The 24228-nt window shown below is 52.9% G+C and overlaps 10 protein-coding genes across 10 annotated transcripts; 8 read left to right on the top strand and 2 right to left on the bottom strand.

The window, feature by feature from the left end:
- Positions 1-616: 616 nt before the first annotated feature.
- On the top strand, positions 617-2168 carry PHYSODRAFT_519064 (hypothetical protein; the record flags this gene model as incomplete). The annotated part of the gene is made up of 5 exons (XM_009535007.1): positions 617-1340; positions 1399-1484; positions 1548-1689; positions 1764-2045; positions 2119-2168. 5 exons carry the CDS (start codon positions 617-619, stop codon positions 2166-2168), a joined length of 1284 nt encoding a protein of 427 aa, XP_009533302.1.
- A 1638-nt stretch (positions 2169-3806) lies between these two features.
- On the top strand, positions 3807-4136 carry PHYSODRAFT_518474 (hypothetical protein; the record flags this gene model as incomplete). The annotated part of the gene is made up of 1 exon (XM_009535006.1): positions 3807-4136. One exon carries the CDS (start codon positions 3807-3809, stop codon positions 4134-4136), a length of 330 nt encoding a protein of 109 aa, XP_009533301.1.
- A 206-nt stretch (positions 4137-4342) lies between these two features.
- PHYSODRAFT_519385 (hypothetical protein) lies at positions 4343-5203 on the top strand (the record flags this gene model as incomplete). Its single annotated transcript, XM_009535005.1, has 1 exon — positions 4343-5203. A coding segment is annotated over one exon (861 nt), but the record flags the coding sequence as incomplete, so codon positions are not given.
- Positions 5204-6338: 1135 nt separating this feature from the next.
- PHYSODRAFT_304396 (hypothetical protein) lies at positions 6339-11047 on the bottom strand (the record flags this gene model as incomplete). The annotated part of the gene is made up of 4 exons (XM_009535004.1): positions 6339-9625; positions 9833-10015; positions 10089-10179; positions 10250-11047. The coding sequence occupies 4 exons, from the start codon at positions 11045-11047 to the stop codon at positions 6339-6341; spliced, it is 4359 nt and encodes a 1452-aa protein (XP_009533299.1).
- A 905-nt stretch (positions 11048-11952) lies between these two features.
- On the top strand, positions 11953-12795 carry PHYSODRAFT_438174 (hypothetical protein; the record flags this gene model as incomplete). Its single annotated transcript, XM_009535003.1, has 1 exon — positions 11953-12795. A coding segment is annotated over one exon (843 nt), but the record flags the coding sequence as incomplete, so codon positions are not given.
- A 1122-nt stretch (positions 12796-13917) lies between these two features.
- On the bottom strand, positions 13918-14674 carry PHYSODRAFT_347508 (hypothetical protein; the record flags this gene model as incomplete). The annotated part of the gene is made up of 1 exon (XM_009535002.1): positions 13918-14674. The coding sequence occupies one exon, from the start codon at positions 14672-14674 to the stop codon at positions 14042-14044; it is 633 nt and encodes a 210-aa protein (XP_009533297.1). The 3' UTR covers positions 13918-14041.
- A 1026-nt stretch (positions 14675-15700) lies between these two features.
- PHYSODRAFT_403839 (hypothetical protein) lies at positions 15701-16096 on the top strand (the record flags this gene model as incomplete). Its single annotated transcript, XM_009535001.1, has 1 exon — positions 15701-16096. A coding segment is annotated over one exon (396 nt), but the record flags the coding sequence as incomplete, so codon positions are not given.
- Positions 16097-16263: 167 nt separating this feature from the next.
- On the top strand, positions 16264-16683 carry PHYSODRAFT_519679 (hypothetical protein; the record flags this gene model as incomplete). The annotated part of the gene is made up of 1 exon (XM_009535000.1): positions 16264-16683. A coding segment is annotated over one exon (420 nt), but the record flags the coding sequence as incomplete, so codon positions are not given.
- Positions 16684-17209: 526 nt separating this feature from the next.
- On the top strand, positions 17210-18006 carry PHYSODRAFT_337350 (hypothetical protein; the record flags this gene model as incomplete). The annotated part of the gene is made up of 2 exons (XM_009534999.1): positions 17210-17548; positions 17647-18006. The coding sequence occupies 2 exons, from the start codon at positions 17210-17212 to the stop codon at positions 18004-18006; spliced, it is 699 nt and encodes a 232-aa protein (XP_009533294.1).
- A 5260-nt stretch (positions 18007-23266) lies between these two features.
- PHYSODRAFT_521161 (hypothetical protein) lies at positions 23267-23440 on the top strand (the record flags this gene model as incomplete). Its single annotated transcript, XM_009534998.1, has 1 exon — positions 23267-23440. One exon carries the CDS (start codon positions 23267-23269, stop codon positions 23438-23440), a length of 174 nt encoding a protein of 57 aa, XP_009533293.1.
- Between the last annotated feature and the right edge of the window lie 788 nt (positions 23441-24228).

Genomic DNA, 24228 nt, shown 5'->3' with positions numbered 1-24228 from the left:
AAATTTGGCAGCGAAAGCTTAGGCACCAGTCAAATTACCGTAATCTTGATCAGGTGCGGACTTCAGCTTCAAATTTTCATGGATACACGACAAACGGTAGTTGTAAATTCCGGGCTCAGGAAGCCTTAAACAAATAAGAATTTTGCTAAATAAATGCATTAACATGTCAGGAAAAGATCCGTTTATTTGTGTTTGTGGCTTCTATTCACCCCAAGACGCTATATAAATGAAGAAGACAGGCTAATTTCGGCAGGTTAAACTTAGGAGGTCTCGGCAGACACGTCTTAGTGCGTCGTGGGTTGCTTCCATCTAATATGACGAAATGGCTTCGAAGCACCCGCCAGCGTCTGTGGAGGGCCTGGATGTCTCTCCAAGTCGAGTTCCAGGGGCGCTACTCCGTTGAGCGACTTCAACAATTGAACAGCTACTCGAGCTCGCACAGTTCCGCCCGGTTGATTCTCGTCTGTTTGTGACGCCGTTACCCGGTCTTGCCTTCAGCTTAATAAAAGAGCTGCTTCCTTTAGCGCCACCTAGCGCTGGGTTCTGCGAAAACTGGGTATTCATCATCCGAGCTTGGGCAATGCTCACCTTTTTCAATGGATCTGCCCTTATGCAAATGGGTCACGGCGCTCCTCGCCTTAAACTTTCAGTACGACGAATTATCTTCATGTCGATTTTCGCGGCAACTGTGGCGACTGGAATCGTGATTATAATTTGCGCGTTTACAGTATTTCCCCTGCCTTTCGGTTTACTGGTCATTGGAATTCCCGACGTTGGTGTGATCGCTGTATTGTTTACGATCATTTCGAGACCCAAATGGCGCGCTGATCCATCGCTGCTCGTGGAGTTGAAGCGACAGCTCGTTGTATACAACTGTCAGGTTGTGCTTCCGTTCGTTTACCCTCTCTACATCCTCGGCTTCGTGTCTCTCGATGGGATCTATCAAGTGTTATTCGTGATGGTGCTGCCGGTCATCCAACTAAGCGCCAGAAACTGGATCAGCCGCTCTTTAGTCGACAACAACGACATGAAACCCGAGTCTGTCATCTTTATTGTCGAAGTCTTCAACGCCTTGTACATCTCCAGTGCGTTGCACAACAGTTCGTCCTGGGGTACCACAGCAATAGTTATGCTGATAGACGTGGTCCAGTTTTGGATATCTATGGTGGATATCGTGAAGGTGCTTGAAGAGATGAAGACGCTCGTGAACAAAATTCCGGAGAAGCACCCCATGAAAAAGGAGAATTTCGTGCAGATCGCAATTCGACTTGTCGATATCGAGGCTGCCAGAGACAAAAGCTTGCAAAGTGCCTTGCAGCAGACGAGAGCGCAACATGTGTGTTATCCACGACCCGACCAAGGATGCTGCCCTGGGACGCTACGCTGTTAGAGAGAAAGTGGACAGACGTGGGACCTGGATGAAAACGTGGATCCGATCGAATACCGCTCGAGTTCTCCCCTTCCGACCGCCAGATAAGCAGAATGTGTTCGTTGCTAAAAGCCCCCCAGAATCCATTATCCCGGCCAAGATCAATACTGCCAAGAAGCTCGATACTTCTCCCGGACTAGAAACCATTTTCTCGAGAAAGGAGCGAATACGGTTCATTCATAAGGCTACGCGGGTATTATTCATGACAGAATACCTAGTCTTGATTGAGTACGTCGAGGTGGCCATGCCGATAGCGTACAGTACGAACCACCCAAATCATCGTTAAAAATTCTGGGGATTTATACTAACATACTCATTATTGTACGGATGACAGGTCTTCACTGCTTGATGTTAGCCCCCATGCACAACAGCATTTACTATCCCTCATTAGCTGGGCTTACCAGTGCTCAACTATGGGCATCAGTATCGAGTGTGCTGGGCTACAGTTTTCTCGAGCTCATGTCCCTACTGCTAGTAATCTTCGTGCTCAAGCAGAAGCTGAGTTTAGGGTGTCTCCAGCAACTAGCATTCGTGTTCGAAACCCAAGCTGAGGTTATCCAGTTTAAACTGAACGTCGTCTTCGTCTACATCATGCAGGTGGCGCTGGAACACCATGGTGAGTCTCAGCGGTTTTCCCGCGTGTTTTCGTGTTTATTGATCCCGTTTTGACACACCATGTTGTTTACCAGGGGCCGATTTCACCTTCAAGTTCGATTGGCTTCACTCAACCAACGCTTGAGTGGCATTATGGCTAATTTACATTGTGCACAGTGTGCACTAGGAACACACCTTCGCTTCCTTCTCGCCAAATGACACATTGGTAACCAACAATAGCCCTCGCTAACACCCGCTCTGACTCATTGTCGGTTTCTGAGTCAGTGGCATCAAACGTGCTCTTTATAGCGTCACTATCAATCTTCTTTTGTCTGTGGCGCCTGCATACGAACTCACACCTTGGCAGGGAAAGGAAACGCGAACTCACCATCTAAATGGCGTCTTGGCAAGGCAAGGAAATGTTGGTGTGGGCTCAGCGACAAATCTCCTCTGCGTGGACGGTCATCAACATCGAAGGACATTACTCAGTGGCGCGGCTCCAGTAGTTAAATGAGTACATGAACCATCTAACCACTCGTCGATTAGAGCTGGTCCTGCTGTTAACGCCATTGCCCAGTTTGGCTTTGAGCTTACTCAAGGAGGTTCCGTCACTAGCGCCACCGGAAACTGGTGTACAACAACAATGGGCATTTTTCATTCGGGCATGGTTGGTCACAGGTATGATCAACTGATTGGTGCTTGTTCAAATGAGCATAGGCGTCCCTAAACTCCAGCTGAGAGCCTATCAACTTGTTTTCGTGGGCGTCTGGACTTTCGATGGCTTTCATTTTCGCGATTAGCATCATTTTCGATGTCTTCCCATTGCCCTTCGGGGTCCTCATCGCAGTGCCTCCGAATGTGGCCGTGCTTGCCGGATACATTGTATACAAGTCTAATCCTCGATATGGCTCGATGTCAAGGGGCAACTCTATTATCTGAACTGTCAGGTAGCGCTGACTTTCGTTTACCTGATCTACATCTACGGCTACGTGTCACTGACCGGTATCGCCCAAGCCTTTTACGTTCTGCTGCTACCGGTCATAAAGCTGGCTGCAAAGCACTGGACAAGCCGCGCGCTACCCGACCATAGTAAGGTTCAACCGGAAACGTTCGTCTTCAGCATCGACGTGTTCATGGCGCTTTACGTCTCCCACTCCCTCCAGAGCGCTTCATCGTGGACGGCGACTGGCGCAATAAGGTACACTTCTGACAAGCCATGACCGCCATCGGAAATGGAATTGAGGAAGTAAATGCTCTCCTCTCGAAAATTCCCCGTGGTCATAGTATTGCAAACGAAAATTTCGTGGAAATTGCCCTTCGACTCGTCAACTTGGATTCGAGGAGGAAGGCTCAAGGTAGGAAGAATACTGCTGCGGTTTCGGCAGCCAAACCCACGCGGGAGAGCGAGGGACCAAGGTCCAGCCTCCCGATAAAGAAGAAGTTCCCAATTCAACGAGAGCGAAGCCTCGCGACTCACTTAGAGAAAATTTCTCGCAGTCCAAAGAAACGCTCAATTACAAGTGGCAGAGCACGCGTTTTTTCCAATACGACCCCCTCATCTTGGGCAACACCAGAGAATGCTTCAGCACCGATACAGAGCTCCTCACTCGCACTGGAAATTTTATTTTCAAATAAGCAGAGCGCTGTTCATAAAGACGACGACGCGTGTGCTGTTTGCGGTAGAATACATTCTACTGATCGAGTACGCAGAAGTTTCGCTTCCGATTATCTACAGTGAGTCATCGCGTATCATCAAGAGGCAATATTCTACTGACCGCCAATGATGTCGTACCACCTAGGTCTGCACCGAATCGTGCTCTTTTATTTGCCTAACCGAGACTACCACCATTCACTCTCCGACCTTTCCAGCTCGCAGCTTTGGTCCTCCGTCGATAACGTGCTTCTCTACAGTTTGTTAGAACTCATATCCTGGATCATAGTTGTCGTCGTGCTCAAGCGCAAGTTGGGCTTGTCACCGTTGCGGCAACTTGCGTTCGTGCTTGAGACGCAAAAAGAAGATATCCAAGCGAAGTTGATCCTTGTTTTTGTCTATGTGACGCAGTTGACGCTGGCACATCCAGGTACGCACACAAATCGCACAGCACCCCCTTAAGCTCCTATGCTAACGCGAGTTTGACTAGGCGCCGACTTCAGCTTAACATTTTCGTGGATTGATCAAACGAAAAGGTAAGTTATGATACATTAACACATGATCAGACTGCTGCGCGTTACTTCGCGAATCTGAATATAGTAAAGGGTTTTCCAAAAAAAATCTCCATAGCTCTTGTCGGGAAAGCTATCCTCATTTTTTGAGCGCGGATGACAAAGAAGCCCGAGTGGCTTTTGACAGCGCGTCGTCGTGCTCTAAAGGTGTTTGACGCTCTCCATGTTGAGTTCCAAGGGTTCTACTCGCGGGAGCGTCTTCATCGCTTGCATTCCTACACAAACTCTGCTAGTCTCGTGAGGATGTGGAGCGTCTGTTTGCTGACTCCAGTGCCATGCCTCGTTGTGAGTTTACTCGGCGAGGCGGTCCCTCTACCTCCGCCTGAAGCAGGCGTTTTCAAGAACTGGTTTCTCTTTGTTCGGTCGTGGGTGCTGATCGGGCTGGTCAACGCAACTGTACTCGTTCAGATTGGCCAGGGTGCGCCTCGATTGAAGATGAGTGCAAGGCAAGTGGTGGCCATTACTCTCCTAGCGGCCACGGTGTCAATCATATTCATCGTAGCAGTCTGCAGACTGGTAGTTTTCCCGTTTCCTTTTGGGTTCCTCGTCGTCGCACCACCCGACGTCTGTGTGGTAGCAGTATGCTTCGTGTACATTTCCGGTCCTCAACTAGGGGCTGAACCATCCTTGTGGGCGGAAATCAAGCAGCAGCTCTCCGTGTTTTACTGTCAAGTAGCATTAACCTTCGTGTATCCGCTCTACGTCTATGGGTTGGTATCGCTCTCTGGATTTGCCCAGGCAGGCTTCGTCTTGCTATCCCCCGTCATCCAACTCGTCGCGAAGAACTGGATCAACTACAGCCTCACCGACCACAACGACATCAAGCCAGAGACGGTTGTGTTTATTGTGGAGATTTTCAATGCGCTGTACGCCTCCAATGCTCTCCAGAGCGTCTCGTCCTGGAAGACGACTGTGCTGGTGATCCTCACAGACCATTTGCAATTTTGGATAGCAATGATTGACATTAGGAAGCTCCTGAACGACGTGGAACTGCTAATGAGGAAAATTCCTCGCAGTCATCCAGTGGCAAAAGAAAATTTCGTCCAGATAGCAGAGCGGTTGAGAAATATTCAGGCGAAGATTGCACCTCAACCAAAAGTTCATTATTCTGCCTCGCCTCGACATAAACGGCCAAGAGCCTGGATCAAATTAACAAGTGTTCTCAAGACAAGAGCTTTTCCTCAGCCTGTAGCTGCCATGCAGTTAAAGAATGAACATTTCACCGGAAGAAACACGGATACGAATCGAGTAGTTTCTCACAAGGCACGCGTCTTCCCGATTCGCCCACCACAGAAGAACCGAGAGATCAGAGATGGTTTCCTCGGAGTTGATCCATATGCCGAACCTTCACTTGATATTGAAGCACTTTTCTCTCGTAAGGACCGAGCGCTTTTTATTCAAAAGGCTTCGCAGGTGCTTTATGTCACCGAGCATATTATACTTGTGGAGTACATCGAAGTGGCTATGCCGATTATCTTCAGTAAGTATTACTTGCAGCAACTCTCCGATTCAAAAGGCAAGACTAACAAACAGCGTTCTGGTAGGCATACATCGATTGGCTTTGTTTCACATGCACAACAGCGCCTACTATCCCTTCATGGCTGAGCTCTCCAGTACTCAGCTGTATTCCAGCGTATCCAACGTCGTAGCGTACGCCTCGCTCGAGCTCCTCTCACTCGTGATGACCATTATGGCCTTGAAACGAAGCTTGGGGTTCTCGACATTTCACCAGTTGGCGTTCGTCCTGGACAAACAAACGCGCACAATCCAGATCAAACTGATCGCCTACTTTGTCTACATCATGCAGGTGACGATACTGCATCTCGGTAAGAAAGCTGCGGACTTTCTTGTCATCGATCGATCTTAACTTGAGTTTATGGTGATAATTTTTATCAGGTGCTGACTTCAGCTTCAAGTTTTCCTGGGTGCATCTTTCGAGTGGATAGAAGAAGTCAACAGCTAACTCTGGGCAACAAAGCAAGACTAGTCTAATCAACGTGCATTGGTTTCGTTTATCTAAGCGTTTGGGGGTATGACTGAGTAGTATGAGCTAGCAACCGAAGCGTTTGTTTCCTGCGCCACGCTCGCTATCTTACATCTGGATCTTGCTGAGGTACTGCACCAGACACAAATTGTTGTGCAGGAGCTTCTGCAGGTGCTGCCACTGCTGCTGCTGCAATGATCCGAGCTCGTCCACCTGCGCCAGCAACGCCGGGTCCGCCACCAGCAGCTCCTCGTGCAGCTTCAGGAAGCGGTTCAGATAGGCCTGCAGCACCTGGAAGTCGCGGCGCGTCCGCATCTCCTCGCGCAGGAAGTCCAGGAACCGGCCCAGCAGCTTCTTGCCCTCCTCGTCGAAGTCGCCCATGCACAGGGTGCTCATCTCAACGTCCACCGCCGACGCAGAGAGCGACTGCATGTACACGGCCACCTCATGGAAACGTGAGACCGTGTCGTCTTCCTCCTCCTCCAGCTTGATCGCCTTCGCCAGCAGTGTGGCCAGCTTACAGCGCGAAGTGACAATGCCTTCCGTCTTGACGATCCGAGAGCTCGGGGCAGCAACTTCTGCGTCGTCCTCGGGCTCCTCGCCATCGTCGTCTCCCCATGCCTCGTCGTCGTCGCCGACGCCCCAGCCGTCCATGGCAACATCCTCGTCCTCCTCCTTCTTCTTGGTCTCCTTTTTCGCCTCGGGAGCAACGGGGACGAACGTCGGGTGGACATCATCCTTGCGAGCGGTCTGAAGGAAGAACGGAGCCTGTTCGGGGGCCTTAGGAGGCTCAATAGGCTTGTTGCGCTTCTTGATGAGCTCCAAGTTGAACAGTGACTGCCAGAACGCACGCGGCGCCGTAGACAGTGTGATGAGGGAGGCATCCAGAGGCTCGGAGCTCTCTTCCCCTTTCTCCACCTTGCTGCTCTGTGACTGCTGCTCGTCCACACTCAAAACAGACAGCTGAGGGTTCCGCTCCGTGCCGTATCCGAGCTGGTCGCTGTTGTCGACCTCGTTCAGCGACACGGGCATGTCCATAAGAACAGGCTCAGCAGGCTCCGAGTCGAGGAAGACCTCCGTGAAGAAGCTGCGGTTGGCCCACAGGAAAATACCGACGTGCCCAACGTGCGTCGTGGCCAGGAACTCGCCCGTAGGGGACACCGCCAAACCAGTCACCGGCTTGTGGAAACGCAGCCAGTCCACGCACTTGCCCGTAGGAATATCCCACACACGCAGCGAGGCATCAGCCGAGGACGAGAACAGCCACCGAGCGTCCGAGCTGAACGTCATGTCCGTCACACGGTGCGAGTGACCGGCAAAGCGACGGACGAGCTTGTGAGTCGTCACGTCGTACAGACGCAGCACCTGGTCATCGCACGCCACGCAGAGCAAGTTGCTGTCACGGTGCAGCTCCATCTGACTGATAGGGGAGCCGATATCGATCTCGTAGCGCAGCTCGTGCTTCTTGAAACCCCAGAACTTGAGCTTACCGTCAATGCCAGCCGAAACCAGCGTCTCGTTGAGGGCATCCACGGCCACGGCGCTGACAGGTCCGTCGTGAGCATCACCCGCCGTCTTCTCGACGTCATTGTCCTGCAGAGCCGACATATCCGTGCCCGGCAGCACCAACGAACGGATGATCTTCGCCTTCGGAGTGGCCGAAACTGGGAATGATCCACGAGCCTCACCGGATTGCATGTTGTAGCGGAAGATGCAACCACCCAAGCTACCCACAAGAGCGTAGTTGCCGCACGAACTGATGGCCACACTGGTAGCCTGAGTCTTCTTGCGGCGCAGGTCCTCAGCACTGCCCGAAGGCACACGCTTGCTGGGGTCGAACTGGCGAAGCACCTTCTTACCAATGGCGCGGTTCTCGAAACGCCACACGTAAGCAGCGATCTCGTTCTCGTGGCACGTGATGACGTTAGCCCAGTCGCGTTCGCGCGTCTCCATGGCGGCAAACTGCGCGATCGGCGGCAGCTTCAGATCTTCCACGCGCACATTCAACCGGCGAGCCTTCTTCAGAACGGGCCCCTGCGATAGCTCCCTGCTCTGTTGCTCACGCGCCGTGTGGAACACACGGAAGGCGCGGTCTTGGCCTGCGGACAGAATCTGGCAGCACGTGCCGTCAGCACCGTCGGCCATAGTAGCGAGCGTGTTGTTGCCGTAGTAGCGAATACGCGTGGGCGGGGCGCGGTGGCCCTCGCGCGACTTGAGAAGACGAGCGGTGCCACCGTTCAGGTGGTCGAAGATCCAGAGCTTGATTGAGTTGTCGGAGCCGGACGACAGCAGCAGCGGCTCGTTACTCAAAAACTGGAGCGACACCACGGCGCCGTCGTGAGCAGCAGCAATGACCGACTCGAGCCGCTTGGTCTGCAGGTTCCAGACCGCGATGTCTCCCGACCTCGATCCAGACACAACCAACGGGGTCGTCGACGCGCCTGCGTCGGTGCGGAAGGACATGGCCGTGATGCTGCTCTGCTGCTCCTGCTTGAAGTCCATGACGCGCTCGTCCAGCTGCAGGTGGTGCACCATCAGTCTTCCGTCCGCCAGTCCGATACTCACCACGTCAACCGCAGGACTCTGCTCCAAGGCCGTAACGGCGCTGCCCCAGCCCTTGAACTCGTAGATGCACTTCATCTTGCGGACGTTCCAGAGCTGCAGCGCGCCCTCCTCCGAGCCAATGAGGATCTTGTTCAGGTACGTGTCCGGGTGCATCATGGCCGTCGGGGTGAAGCCAATCGGGAAGCTCAGCGTGTCCACCAGCTTCATCGTCTCCAGGTCCCAGATCATGATGTTGCGCTCGTCGTCGAGCGAGAAGAGCACGGTGCCGACTGTGATCATCTGCTTGACGGCGCCCTTGTGGCCCACCAGCGTCTTCCAGCGGTCCGCGCGCCGCCAGACGATGATCTGGCGCCCGCAGGCCGTAAACGTCACGTGCTTCCTGGGGAAAACCGCCAGCGCCGCGATGCGCTTGGGCAGCTGGGGCGACACCAGCACGGGCGTGAGCTTGTCGCAGTTGTACACGGCGAAGGACTTGCCCAGCGAGGCCGTGGCGAAGCTGGACTTGCCCATGCCGTACCACACAACGGGCACATCGTCGGCCACCACGCCGATGGCGCGGAACGCCTGCAGCACGCGCGAGTTCTGGCAGCGCGTCAACTGGTCGCTGGTCATGGTTTCCGTTATCTGCCTAGGGCGCGCGCGGTACGGGGCGGTGACGAGTGCAACCGGCAGCTTCAGAGACGCCAGACGCTGGGCTTTATGGTGAACAGCGAGTCGCGCCGAACCGAGGGAGATTGACGCCGAGACGCGCACCGCAACACCAGTGAAGGAGCAGCCACTTGAGTCGTTGGGCGAGCAGCTCCGAAATGACTGGAACCAAGCATTTCGTACTTAGATGGGAGAAAGGAAGTACCGTGACGAGTCGATTATTGGGATGACAAATGGTAGTATGTTTCAATTATGGGTTCACTACGGTAAGACGGAGTTGACAGTGGTGGGGCGGGTCTCTAATGCTATGAAGGTTGTGTTGCAGTTCCGATGGTGATGATCTCCTTGGACTTATTCGGAGGTTTTGGCCTTCTTCGAGGGGCTCTCACCTTCGGAGGCAGCCTTTTCAGCGGCGGCAGCGGCGTCACCGGGCGCTTCGGCGTCTCCGTACGTCAGGGCGCGCTTCTGGCCGGTCTTGCCCAGCACCTTGCGGGCCAGCTCGTTGTCCCAGAAGCGCTGCGCCAGCTGCTTGCCCAGGTTCTCAGCCTCCGTGCGCGGTCCAGAGATCGATTCTGCAGTAGCATTTCACAGCAACGTTAGCTCCATGATATCACAAGCAAATGTTCGCGCATACGAGACTCGTACCGTGGACGCTCTCCTTGCCGTCACGCGACAACACCGTCGAGTTCAACGTCAGCGTGTCCTCATCCAGCGTCGCGCTCACGCCCATCGCGATCTACACAGTAATCAACACACCAACGTCAGAAGATCACCTCAGAGCACCCAGTAAACACTGCACAACCAACCTGGCATCCTCCCTCCAAATGGTAGAGCAGACTACGCTCGGCCTTGCAGAGTTGCGCCGACTTTTCATCTGTGATCGTCTTGAGCATCTCGATCGTCTCCTCGTCGTCTGCGCGGCACTCGACGCCGATGCTCCCCTGTCCGACGCCGTAGCCGAACGTGTCCATGGGCAGAATCTCGTCGATCCGGTCGCCCAGCTCGCCGCGCCGGAAGCCGCACGCCGCCACAATAATGGCGTCGTAGTCGTCGTGCCCGTCCAGCTTGGCCAGCCGCGTCTGGATGTTGCCGCGCAGCGTCTTGATCTCGAAGGTCGGGAACTGCTGGCGCAGCAGCGCCTCGCGCCGCAGCGAGCTGGTGCCGATGACGCTGCCCTCGGGCAGCTGCTTGAGCGTGGTGAGGCCCTTGGCCTTGTGCTTGGGGTGGATCACGGCCGCGTCCTCGGGGCTCTCGCGCTTGGTGATGGCGGCCAGCACGAGCCCGTCGGGCAGCGTTGTGGGCATGTCCTTGAGCGAGTGCACGGCGAAGCTGGCGGTCTTGGCCAGCAGCGCGTCCTCTAGGCTCTTGGTGAAGAGGCCCGAGGCCGTGCTCGTGCCCAGCTCGCTCAGGTGGCGGTCCAGCACCTGGTCGCCCACCGTGTCCTGCTGCCCCACGACGAAGCGCAGCGCCGGGAACTTGACCTCCAGCATGGCGATGACCGTGTTGGTCTGCGCCATGGCCAGCTGGCTCTTGCGCGACGACACGTAGATGGTGCGCTTGGGCGTCTCCGTCTTGGCCGCGGCAGCAGTCTCAGTCGCAGTCATGGCTGGCAATAGCGATGGCAATGGCAACGGAGGTGGAGGTGTGGTGATGCACGGACTGTGCTGACTACTGGAGTGTGCGGCTGCCTGCGTGCGTGGCAGAGTGGTGTAGAGTTGGTGTGGAGGTGTGTGCTGCGTGACTCTGGCCAATCAGGGCGCAGCTGGGTGCACCACCCGAACAGGCTCGTCTCGTGTGACTCTAGCGCAGGTCGGACAGACACAAAGTTGAAGTGCGGTTGCTACGTTGTGCCCCAACTTGTGGGGCTGGACTGGAGCCAATGTGGCCGGGGGCGCGTGCTGTCCGCGTGCTCGATCCAGAATTACTAGCAATCCGTGTAAGGTATGGTTAGTAATTCTTATTTTCGCTCGAGTTGGCGTTGGCGTCGAGACTGTAGTCGTGCATGTACATATTAGCGCGGACAGTAGTTTCTTGGTGTGCTGCTAATAGTAACTTCGGATCGCGATGCTCAGCCAACGACCAACAAGCAGCAAAGCTAAGCTTCTGCGGACCAGTGAAGCGAGTCGTACCAACCCCCCTACGGTCGTAGTCAACTCTTGCAGGAGCAGGAGCAGGCGTAAAAAAAGCTTGGGATCACATCGACATTATTTTTGGTATCGGTAGTAAACTCAAACGAACAGAGCTTCTGCGTGCTCCGCTGCCATGGTGGACGTGTCGGGACCACAGGAATGAATGAATATACGGGTGTTTTCACCGTGAGCCGAGAGGATCAAAATAGCATCACCTTTTGGTTATCGTGTAGCCCTCGCACTTTTCAAACCTCAATCGTTCGTGCTCCATATCGAACAAATCGATTCAGTTCGCTCATTTGACGTCGTACGAAACGATGCTGCTCCGTAGGCGAATGTCTACAAGAAGCATGAGGCGGCGGCTCTGGAAGTGGTGCCATCGCGTCTTAGAGCTTTGGACGTCGCTTCACGTGGAGTTCCAAGGATGCTACTACAACCAACGACTGCAGCAGCTGCAGCCCTACACGAAAGACCTGAGCGTCGCTCGGTTGGTGGCCCTTTGCCTGGTGACGCCACTCCCCAGTCTCTGCTTGAGTTTACTCACCGAGTCAGTGCCGCTACCGCCCCCTGAAGCTGGAATTTCCCGCAACTGGTTCGTGTTCGTTCGATCGTGGGCTCTCATCGTATTGATCGGAGCAGGCGAGCTCGTGCAGATCGGCCAGGGGGTGTCGAAACTGAAGCTCTGCGCAGCACAAGTGTCTTTTGTTTCCTCTATCGCGGCTACTTTTCCCTTCTCATGCGTCATAATCGTTTGTAGCTTGACGGATATTTTCCCACTGCCATTTGGACTCGTTGTTGCTGGACCCCCCACCGTCTTGGCCCTTGCAGCGAGTTTCGTTTACATATCCAGATCCACATTACGAGCTGAGCCGTCGCTGTGGACCGAACTCAAGCGCCAACTGAACGTCTTTTATTGCGAAGTGGCACTGACAATCGTCTACCCGCTTTATATCTACGGTTGCTTGTCTCTTTCCGGAGTCGACCAAGCCTTTTTCGTTCTGCTATCACCCGCCATGCAGATCGCTGCCAAAAACTTTGTCAGTCGAAATCTTACCGACCACAACGAGATGAAACTCGTGACGATTATTTTCTTCGTGGAGATATTCGGTGTGCTGTACACCTCCAGTGTTCTTGAGAGCACGTCGTCCTGGTACACGATCGCCCTCATCATGGGAACGGATGCGTTGCAGTTTGGGCTCGCGCTATTTGATACCATGAGGCTCCTGAACGAAGTCCGCGTGCTGATGAAGAAGATCCCACATACACACCCAATTGCAAAAGAAAACTTCGTCCAGATAGCAGAACGCTTGATGAACATTGAATACCGGGCAAAACCTCATCAGCCAAGGGTCCGTGATCGTGCCAGTGTGATTGCGTTATGGCGAAACCGACTACTATCGTGGATAAAAGCACCGAATGCAGCTAAGGCGGAAGCTCTTCCGTCACGTGTAGCCAGCCACCTTTACATTGAAGAACAGTGGTCTGACTGGGAATGAGAGGGGGTTCAAATACATGGTCTCCCACAAGGCGCGGGTCTATCAGATTCGTCCCCCACAGCGCAGCAAGAGGAGTAAACGATATCTGCAGCCTGACATGGAGGCATTTCCGGATGTCAAGGTAGTCGATGCTCCAGCTGAGGAGACCCCGGCACTGGGAATTGAAGCAATTTTCTCTCGCCAGGAACGGGATCTGTTCATACAAAAGACGTCTCAAGTGCTCTTCGTCACGGAATACGTTGTGCTCGTGGAGTACATTGAAGTGGCGATGCCAACCATTTTAGGTGCTGCGCTATGATGTTGCACAAAGATCACTCTAGGTGTGCATCAATTGACTTTGTATCACATGCCAAACAGCGCGTACTACCCGCAGCTGGCAGGCCTCACTAGTGATCAACTTTATTTAAAGTTCTGCAACGTGATGGCCTACGCACTGCTGGAGTTGCTGTCGCTCGTGATGGCAATTGTGGTACATTTGGCTTCTCGCGATTGAACCAACTCGCATTTGTTTTGGAAAAACAGGTAGAGATCATTCAGATGAAGCTTATGGGCGTATTCGTCTACGTCATGCAAGTGCCATTACAGCACGTCGGAAAGCTGGCTTGGAATAGTTGGTTTAGAACAAATTGAGATTTGTCACTCTAATAACCACCCTTTTCTTCCCTAGGTGCTGATTTCAGCTTTAAGTTCGCGTGGATCCACTCTAGTAGCTCATAAAGTAATAACACATCTTGATCTTGTGCAAGCCTCCAAGAAACTTTTCAGGTTAGAGCGGCGAATCTGACACGACATCTGCCGTGCATGATTGCACGTAACCTTACTGTTATTGTGAGGAAACATCTAGTGATTCGCTTCAAGAAACAGGCTCGACACTGTTTTATTTAGCAAGGAAATTCCCCAAGTAAGCTGCAATTTAGGCTATTGGGATTCTTGTAGTTCTCCACCACATTGGACCGATCTCGTCTGAGGTGACTCAATCCCACCCAGAAAGCACGGCGACGGCCGGCTTCGAAAAGGAGGTTGCGGACGGCGCTGTTGATGCAGACAACGAGACATCAAACATGCGCGTCACAATCTGCTCGATCTCATCGGGCGATTTGCCACACTTCGCCAGCTCCAAGATGAAGTTTTGGCGTTCTGCAACGCCAAGGGGCCCACGCAAATTGGCTACAGATTTCGCTTGGCTCACAGCAGCAGAAGAACGAGGCTCGACGATGCCCCAGCCCTCGCACACCTGACGATTCTCGTTCGCGCACTTGACAACGCCGTTCTCGTCGCACTGCAGCACGTTCCCCGTGTGGCACGACACGAAGTAGAGCGCACAGTCCTGATCCGTCTCCATGTTAAAGAGCTCCCACTCGCCAGGCTCCTTCGGGTCGAAGACGCACTCCCCAGCGGCACGAACTTGAAGGAACCGGCTGTTGCGCGCCGACTCGATGGCAACTTTGTCGTCGCGGACACGGCGCAGGATCATTTGCTCGTACAGGTCGCAATTGTCCTCGAGGCACCGCGCCTTCTTCGTTCCGAAAGGATTCTGCAGGCTCTTGCGCGCAAAGAGCGACCGGAGAATCACGGGCGTGTCGAATGGGATATCCGATAAATCCATAGCCACAACGTCGATGAGGTGAAGCGGGTGCGGACTTGAGCGTGAATCAAGAAGTGACGAGAGTAAAGCTTCGAAGCTAGCGCAGGATCTTGCGCCGAAAACTCAAACCAATCGCACGCCATCCATCTTCAATAAAAAATGCTTGGAACTACGTGTTTGACAAAAGCAAAAGCGCGACAAAACACCTACGCGCGCATGAAGCTTCCTATTTGCGCAAGACTACAATTGCAACTGGCACTTTGGGCAAACCGCGATATTACTCAGATCATCAGTCGCGTATCGTTTAGAGCACTGCCGGCATATCCCCCTACTTTTGCTGCAACCGGTGCGAATCCAAGCCAGAGTAAATTTGCCTCGCAACATTGTCGCACGCCAATCGAGGTCATTTTCAGTCTTGTTTGACCTAACGGTGGCAGTGCTCTTATGAGTCCTTGCAAAACAAATGAAAGTGATAGCTAGGTGGCTGTCGGACTGAGACATCGACGAAGTACCATTTTCCACTCGCAAAGATCCTCGGCCAGACCAAGTGACCCTTCGTCCTAGCTGAGAACACGGCAGAGCTCTACGCGTGGAGAGGCGCGTGGCCTGGGTTCTTAAACTCCGGAAGAAGCTAAGCCAGACCCCATGAAGCAACCAGGTCGGCCGCCCGACCAACCACTAAATCCAGGGAGTCCCTTGGCGAACGGAGCCATGGGGCCGGATGCGAATGCGAGCATGAACTGTGTTCCAGGAGGAACATCTCCGGCATCGCCAGGCGGTGAGCGGGAGTGCCCTCCGGACGAGTCTGCGGTCAAGTCGAGAGAAAGCGAGTGGAGCACTCATGCGAGCAGAAAGACGAAAAAGCACTTGAAGGTAGCCGCCGCAACGAGCGTGAACGAGAGAGATGGCACCAAGGACGAAAAAGCGCAAGCAAACCCGAAGCCCAAGACGCGACAATCTCCCAGAAACACGTCACTACCGCGCAAACCGACTAAAGCTGGTGAAGAGAATGGCGACGGTAGGGCGTCGTTCCTCAAACCGATCGAATACCTGCGCTACACCGCCCAGCCCAAGCATGTGTACCAATTGGCGGTCATAATTCAAGAGCTTGGTCGGCAACGTCGTTTCGAGATATTCAAGGCAAGTCTACACTCAATGGAGAACGAGGAGCAAAAGACGGCCCTGCTTAACGAATGGGCGGATGATAGGCCAGCAAAGCTGCGTGAACGCTACTCAATATACGCAGGCTCCTGGGACTACGCTAACGAGAGTGAAGCGCTCAGCCTAGCGAGAACACTGTACAACTGGGTGATTATTGAAAGGATCACGAAGAAGGAGCTCGACAACAGGATCCAGTTCTTCGTCTTCTCTAACAAACCGGCCCCAACAACATACATGCCCGCAAAATCTATCGGACCGTCTAGAAGCTACAAAGACGCACTTCAGACTGGTAGCGGTGGTGAACTCCCAGCTGATGCCAAGTCCTCAGGTAGCGAGCAACCTGTAAATGACCAAGCGGAGCCAACTGATGCAGCCAAGACCGATGACCGATGCGGAACGTGAAAATCTTAATATGCTGTTGTCCCGACGCCTCGACGAGGTGAACCCCCCCGGCTTTCCTTTTGCAGGTCTTCACGCCTGGCCAGATGGCGATCTTCATGGAAATGCTGCAAGGGCAGGAGTACGCTCTATATGGGCATCTCATGCCAGGTCATTTTGTTCGCGATGGGCTGAGCCAAAGCACGCTTTTCCAACTAATCGATGCAGGATCCGCTGCTGTTGCTGAACAACAACAACACGTACAACTGCTGAAAGCAGACTTAGCCCGACTGGAACTGAATCAAGAAACCAGAGTGGTGAGCTTTTACTTCCGTAGTCGACGAATGATTTGCCCATTTGATGGAAAAGGACTTGAGTTGGTGGACTACAACGAACTCCGGTATCAACGCCCGAACGCTGTCCTCCGACTCGACCACTTCCGGTTTTCACTATTGCTGCTTCGTGGTAATCTCGCCACTCGAAATGTATGAGCTCTTAACGAAAGAACTCAAACAGCAAGTGAAATCAATCAAACACCCGAAACTGAACGAGCCGGGGCGAGGACGAGAGACATGGGAAGTTATCATCGAGGGACCAATATGCCCGCTGGTGCTCAGCAAGCACACGCGCATTCACCTCCCGAAAACTCATCTATTGATTCACCTGAGCGATGTACACATTAATTTGCCCTGTGTGAAGTGTAGTAGCAAGTGGCACTCCCAGATGCGATGCAACGCTCAGTCCGAAAATTGCAAGCAGGCAGCAGATCAACGCACGCTGAAGATAACGCCGCAGGAAGCAAGCCCTTCGATTAAAAAGGAGATCGCATCGGTTGGTCCCTCAATCCAAAACGTTGACCAGCTCTTTGACTTTTTTGCTCGTTGGGGCGTACCGGAGACCAAACCGTGCTCGACGGAGACGAAACTGAAGTACCAGGAAGATGAGGAGGTCACCCCAGGTAATGTGGAAAATGATGATAGGGTTATGGGTCCCTCAGATAACCATGACAACACCATAATGGGGGCCGACGAAGCGAAGAAAGCTGACGGCCATGTAGACACGGACATTGAAATGGAAGGCGATAGCTCGAGCGACAAGAACGCCGCAACCCCTGAAACCAGAGACGCTTGCTGGAGACAGATCAATCCAGCACAAAGACGGACGCAGTGGCCACTTTGGATGAGGCAAAACCTGTTGCGTACAAGGCAAGCAAACCCATCCCGGTCCAGCTACAACAAAAGCGCGCATGCGCCAACACTGAGGCTGAACTGCAAGAGGTTGCGCCCCGGAACCAAGGCGATGGGAGGTCACTTCACAAAAGAGACGCTGCTACCCATGAGCAGCATCGGCGCGTACGTAAGCAACTTTCAGGAAGACGACAAAAGAAAATATTGCGTCAAGGCTCCAAAACGCAAGAGTGCTCAGTGACATCTCTGTCGCCAACCAAACAACAGGCCGCGGAGCCGAAAGCGCTAAAGCAACAATCTCTTTTTGACGCTTTTGCCGGTGAACGGGACGCACCGCATCAACCTTCTGAAGATGAGGTGAAAAAGGGGACGGATCTAGAGAAGACGGAGATGGATAGTGGGCCGACACCTTCGGTCCTCATGGAAACGCAAGATGAAGATGAAGACGTGGAATGCGTGGGTGAAAATCTAACCGAGACAAAACGCGATCTCCAGGTATGGCTCAACGCGATTGGGGGGAAGATCACGGACGTAGAAGCTAATGGGCAGTGTGGGTGGCTAGCGATCTATGCGGCGGCGCACAATGTTGAAAATGACGTGCTCGATATGACGCCAAAAACCATATAGGAGGCAACAATGTGGAAGAGAAAGATCCTAAATGTGCTGCTCGCGAATATAAATCCACTTGTGGAGGCAAAGGTAATTGATCTTGCAACTGAACAAGGAACCGGTTATTCATCGAGCACCACTCCGACGACGCCACACTCGAACGCGGACCCTTTACTCATGTACTGGGACTCAGAGCGAAGGCGCAGCGTAGATATCCCCGTTCCGCAGAGCTGCTGGGTGAATGTGACGATTCTGCATGGGGTAACTCTGTTTCTACGAGAGCCGGTATATGTACTAGATGTGCACCAGGATGATGGCACATACCTCGGAATGTATGCGTATCGAAAAGTAGACCGCCACGGAAAAGCAGAAGACATCCCAGTTTTCGCGAACATTCATGCCGACAAGGGGCTACAACTGCTGGAAACTCTGCGAGGAAAAGGAGTTCGTCCTGTCATGATTGTACTTACACGCTCGGTTCACAAAGGCAGCGAGAACTCACCACCAGTCATTAAGAACCACTACAAAGCAGTGACTTTCTCTTCTCTTCCGACCGGGCTCCTAGATTCGAGAGGGTACAGCTCCATGACGAAGGCCCATCAAGCAACGCTAACAGAACAAGGTTTTATGCTCAAGGTTGGAGGCAACGTAGCTCAAGCAACGCTCGCACGCACGGCATCCAATGCGGTAACCAGAGCACGGCAGCGAGCAGGAGAAATGGCCGACTCTTCTCCGGCCGGCTCCACTGATACAACAACGAGCACCTTTGGTATTCATGGTACCAATAATGTAGCAGAGGCGGGCACAAAGCAGCCCGAGACCTCTCTACAGTGCTGAAAGTTGCCACAGGAGGAAAATCTCGTCAGGTCCAGATCCAGACCTCGATACGAGATTTCTTTCCGCACGTGTCGGAAACTCAGAGCAGCAAGCAGCTTCGGAGATGCTTTCGACAGGTTCGGCCAAAGCTAAGGATCAGCACCACCAACACATAACAAGGAGCGAGAACGCAGAAGAGCGACCTTTCCCCGGATGATTTTACTTGCAGCATGGTTACCCAAAATGTGAGTGGCCTTGCATCTTATACCAATCAGCTCCCGCAATTATTTCAAGGATTTCGAGAGCAGCAGCGTAAAGGACTCAATGATTTAGTGATTATACAAGAAACGCACCTGGATGAGGTGGAATCGGCTTTTGCAGAGCAGCAGTATAAAACGGTGTGGGGATACAAGCAGAGTTCACGGTCGGTCGTCTCCTTCTGGACACCCGCTCATGCCGGACAGAGGAATAAGCGGGCTCGTCATGGAGGCGTTGCAATTTTAATCAACCCGCACGGGGCAATCCGCAACGCGCAACCTTGGAACCAACATCTGTGGACTGCCTATAGGCAGTTCATTAGGTGCAGTCTGCAGGGGGAAGAGCTACTCGTAATGAATTTGTATGCCCCATCCGATCCCAAGGCGCGCAAGCAATTTTTCCAGCGGCTTGTCGACATTCCAGTCCCCGACAACGTCAAGCTCGTAGTAGGGGGAGACTTCAACTGCGTCACCGATTCATTTTTCGATAGGAGAACGAGCGCTAGAACCGGAGACGCAGGACGAGCTGCGTTGCAACAATGGCTGGAATCGCTACATTTAGTTGACGCTGTGGACCACCTGAAGCCGGGCGATATGGACCCTAAAGCAAGGAACGATTTTGCAGCTGACCATCATACCTACTTCTACAAGCTTGCACATGAGAGGGTAGGCTCAAGTCGGATAGACAGGTGGTACCTTGCAGCAAGAATGCAGCCGTGGATTAAGCAAGTGAGCAAGATCGGGTGTCCAATTCGCTCGGACCATTACGGTGTTGCTCTCCAGCTGCAAAGTCCCAAAAACCCGCTGCGCATCAAACGCCTGCCAAAAATTTACCCCATGCCTGAATACATGACTGCCGCCGCTAAAAATCTAATTTCTTCTCGAATCGGTGATGTTCACAAGCACGTACACGAAATAGTGGGCGAAGTGGACGCCCCGTGTTTGGCTGAGAGCTGGGATCGTTTCAAGAAGGGGCTAGCAGATGGGCTCGGGAAGCTTAAGCGTCAGTGTCGACGCAAGATGACTCGAGGTTTTCGGCAGCGCATACGAAGAGTGCTAACGAAACTCAAGAAGTGTGAAAGCAGGGAAAACGGAGCTTCGGACCTAAGGGAGCAGCTGCTTGAGCAACTTCAAGCTATACAACAACAACGCAGAAGACTGCGGAGGCGGAACCTCACGCGTCAGCACACTTGGACCGGAAAATTCAACGCCAAGTTTTTCTTTCGCAGAATATGCACGAAGTTTAGTGACAACATTATTCATGATCTCAAGCAGAGCGGACTGCAACCGAAACGGGATCCTGCGGACAAAGCTAATATTTTAGCAGATGCGTGGTTTCCTGTAATGAACAGCGGTAGCGTGGACGTCAAATCTATCGATGAATATGTGGAGCGGCTGAAGAAAGGGTGGGCCAAATACGATCTGAGAGATATGGATGACAAAATAACAGAAGCAGAAGTGGAGGCAGCCATTCGCAAGTGCAAGCGCGGGAAGTCCGCAGGCCCAGACAAACTTGGCAACGACTGGTACAAGGATCATTGTGATATTCTGGTGCCACTTTTGACGATTTTATACAATCGATGGATAGAGGAAGGAGCCTTTCCGTCGAGCTTCCAGCAAGGCTACATCTTCAGTATTAAGAAAAAGGGAGATGCGAGCTTGCCGCTGAACTATAGACCGATAGCCTTGCTAAACTCCGACTACAAGATCCTGACCCGCATCTTCACACGAAGACTGCGCTCTCACATTTCGAAGCTGGTCCACGAAACACAATTTGGGTTTGTTCCCGGCCGAAGAATACACACCGCTATCAACTTGTTCGAGGCGGCAAAGCGCGTTTGCAAAACCAACCCAGAACTTCTAGACGCTCAAGCACTCCAACTCGATTTCGCTGAAGCGTATGATACACTCGATCGTCACTACTTGCTGGCAGTGCTACGGGCCAAAGGGTTCCCGCCCAAATTTTGCTGCATGGTCGAAGTGACGCACGCCAATACAACAGCCACGTTTCTCGCTAATGGATACCCTTCGGCGCCAATACCAATTACTAGAGGCATAAGACAAGGCTGCCCACCCGCTCCCTTACTCTTTATTCTAGCTGTCGACCTCCTCTATGACGAACTCGAGGCAATGGCAGATGCGTGTGGCATCATGCTACATGGGCAAACCGGAGGTTATCGACTTCACGTTGCTGGATATGCTGACGACACTGCAATATATATCAAGCACCGGAACATGCAAGCCGAAATTATCGCAGCGTTGGGACGCTTCTCAGAGCGGTCGGGGCTCCAAGTCAACGTCTATAAATCAGTCGCGACCCCCTCGGAAGTTTTCAGGCTAACCCTGCTCGCGAAATGAATGTTGGCATGCCCATAATTGCTGAACAAGAATGCCGATACTTGGGTCATTGGGCTGGAAGTGAAGATACTACAGCCACGGCATGGAGTAAAGCTTTTGCGGCGCTAACTGTTCGACTAGCACTTGCCGTGGAAAAAACGAACTCAACTGCGCAGCGAGTGGATATTGCCAACGCTATTATCATACCAAAACTACTCTACATAGCGCAACACGCGTGGCCCACGGCTGCCATCGTGAGGGAAGCGGAAATGAGGCTTAAGCACTTTATATGGTGCAGCTCTTTTGCGATTCCACACTCATCGGTAAAAGGCTGGGTGACTGCAGAAGTACTCGAACTTTCCAAAAAAGGTGGACTGGCAATGCCTAACCTAAGTGTAGAGCTACATGCCCTCAGCGCGCAAACCGTAGGCGACTGGGCTCTCGAGAGCTCGGTAATAATCAGAGTGGTTGGGGATATTTTGCGCTCGCGGGACGGTATAACATGGACGATGATCACTCTAGTGTGGCGCGGGAAGACCCCCAAAAATCTCCGAAATTCGATGTGGACAAATGGTAGCGTCTGGGTGGCGCGCTCGCTAGCACCAGCCTTCCCGGAAAATAGTATCAGTGGACAGACCGCATTGCTGGCTAAGTTTCGAAAGCGACACGGTGTCACAACACGATGGATAAATGGCGAGTTAGTGTGTGATCTCCGTTCAATACTCGTCGGAGTTCAGACTTACGCACGCTTCCTAGAAGAACGATTCGGTCGCTTTGTCGGAGACGGCGTAAAGCAGCGGAAACTACGCGATCTGCCACTCTTTACGACTACGGGGCAGCTTAAAAAAATGTGCAAACGCTTTTCTCTACTGGCACCGGCTTCATCCAGAGTAATTGATGTTTTTAACTGGGAATTGGTGAAACCGGGCGTTGTCAAGTGGAAATGCAGCAATTTTGCATATCCGATGGCGTCCCAACTTGCGCATCAAGTCCGTGATCTCTCGTTAGTGATACTGGCAATTTTTTCTGGGGTGGCTCTGACGAAGCTCAGGAGTAATGACATTATTGTCAGCCACAAATTACCAGACCCACACCATGAATTCCTGCTTAGTGACGGACCGGCGCATGTTGTAACTCACACATGGGGCTCTATGGAGCCTAGTGTTCTGGAGCATACCACTCCACCACTGTTAGATCAAGCCATAGCCACTTTTCTCGGGGTGCCCGGCGCCACGGTGTGGACAGTTCCCCACCAACTGGTGACTCGCTTGACAGTCACATGGGCCGGAACGGCAAGGTGGCCGCAAACTCGAGCGAAATACAAGCGTCAAGCTGGAGAGAAAAGGATGTTGAAGGGGAAACAACGAATCGAAAACGCAGCAATTGCGTGGGCCCGAGAAAGCGGTGTTATCAGCTCGGCTTTGGACCAAGTCCAATGGATGAGCATTTCGAGAATCCCAGGCACCTCCTCATACCAGCACTCACTCCTGTATAGACTCAAACTCTGTGCTTTGTTGCTGTGGGTCCCACCGCTCACATACCCCCACGCGGAATGCACACATCACGTCAAAATATCAATATTTGCCCCAATATCCCCTCTAACCCCGTATTCTGTATCCTACAGAATAAGCATTATTACAGGACAAAATATCTTGCAAACTTGGCTTCAAGTTCAAAAGTCGCATATTTCTTTTTGTATGGCCAACACTTTACACATCTTCCATTCAGATTGGTGATGGGTAGATAGACGGGAATTATGCGGCGAGAATAGAAAAACCAATATAAATCCCTTAAAGGTTTGAAAATTCGTACAAAAGCCAATATCTGCCGCGTGTCCGCCATCCACTGTCCCCCTCATTTCGGAAACGATGAACGGCCCCGGAGAAAAGACGTTCAAGCAGCTGTGGCGTGAGATATGCAAGGAAGGCTGGAAGGCACGCAAGCGTACCGGTGTGGCGAAGGATCACCGCTATGTGAAACCAGGGATCAAGGGTCGTCTCGACGGAGCAAAACGTGGAATCGACTTCTTTGAGGGTGGGTAACCATAAGTTTTGTATATAATTACGTGTATGCTAACGATAGATGTATTTCTCCAGGTGAGGAGGCTCTCATGGCGTTTGCACGACGATCTGGTCAGCTTGATCTCTCCGCTACCGCTGTGCCCAGCACTCGAAAGTCGACCCGGGTCCCGGCTGGGAAGTAAGCGTCGTACGCCGCTATAAGTCAGCCAGCACCATCGCCAGCTGCCCCGACGCCTAAACCAGCCGCTGGAAGTACGAGCACGGACATGGATGCAGCCTCGATTGCTGCTGCGACTCCACGAGCCACCACTGCTGTTCCAACTGCGCATGTCTCGCTGGCCCCGGCATGTACACCAATGGCGACTCCATCGACTGTGGATGGCCCCAATACGGATGCTACAGAACAGGGTGATGGAGTGGGTGGTGCTATTCCGGATGCTACTGATCAAGCCGACATGCGGTATCGTTTGGCCGCTAATGCCAACCAATCGGATGCAGTGCGTCGTTCAGCTTCTCCTGCGGATACTGAGCAAGTTGATGGTGCTACTGAGGACTCTACAGACTAAGCTGGTAGGGCGGAAGCTACTACTCTGGATGTGACCGATCACACGGCGTCAGCACAAGGCGTTACTCCGGATGCTACCGAGCAAGGTGGTGCGACCCACGACGCTATTCCGGATGCTACAGAGCAAGGTGGTGCGACCCACGACGCTATTCCAGATCCTACTGAAGCCAGATCGAGGCCGTTCGACGATGAAAAAGCCAGGAGTGAGACCGACAATCCCCCCAACCAGTACAAAGACTTCATC

Source organism: Phytophthora sojae (assembly GCF_000149755.1).
Source record: "Phytophthora sojae unplaced genomic scaffold PHYSOscaffold_8, whole genome shotgun sequence".
Lineage (NCBI taxonomy): Eukaryota > Oomycota > Peronosporomycetes > Peronosporales > Peronosporaceae > Phytophthora > Phytophthora sojae.
This window is presented reverse-complemented; position numbering and strand designations above follow the sequence as displayed.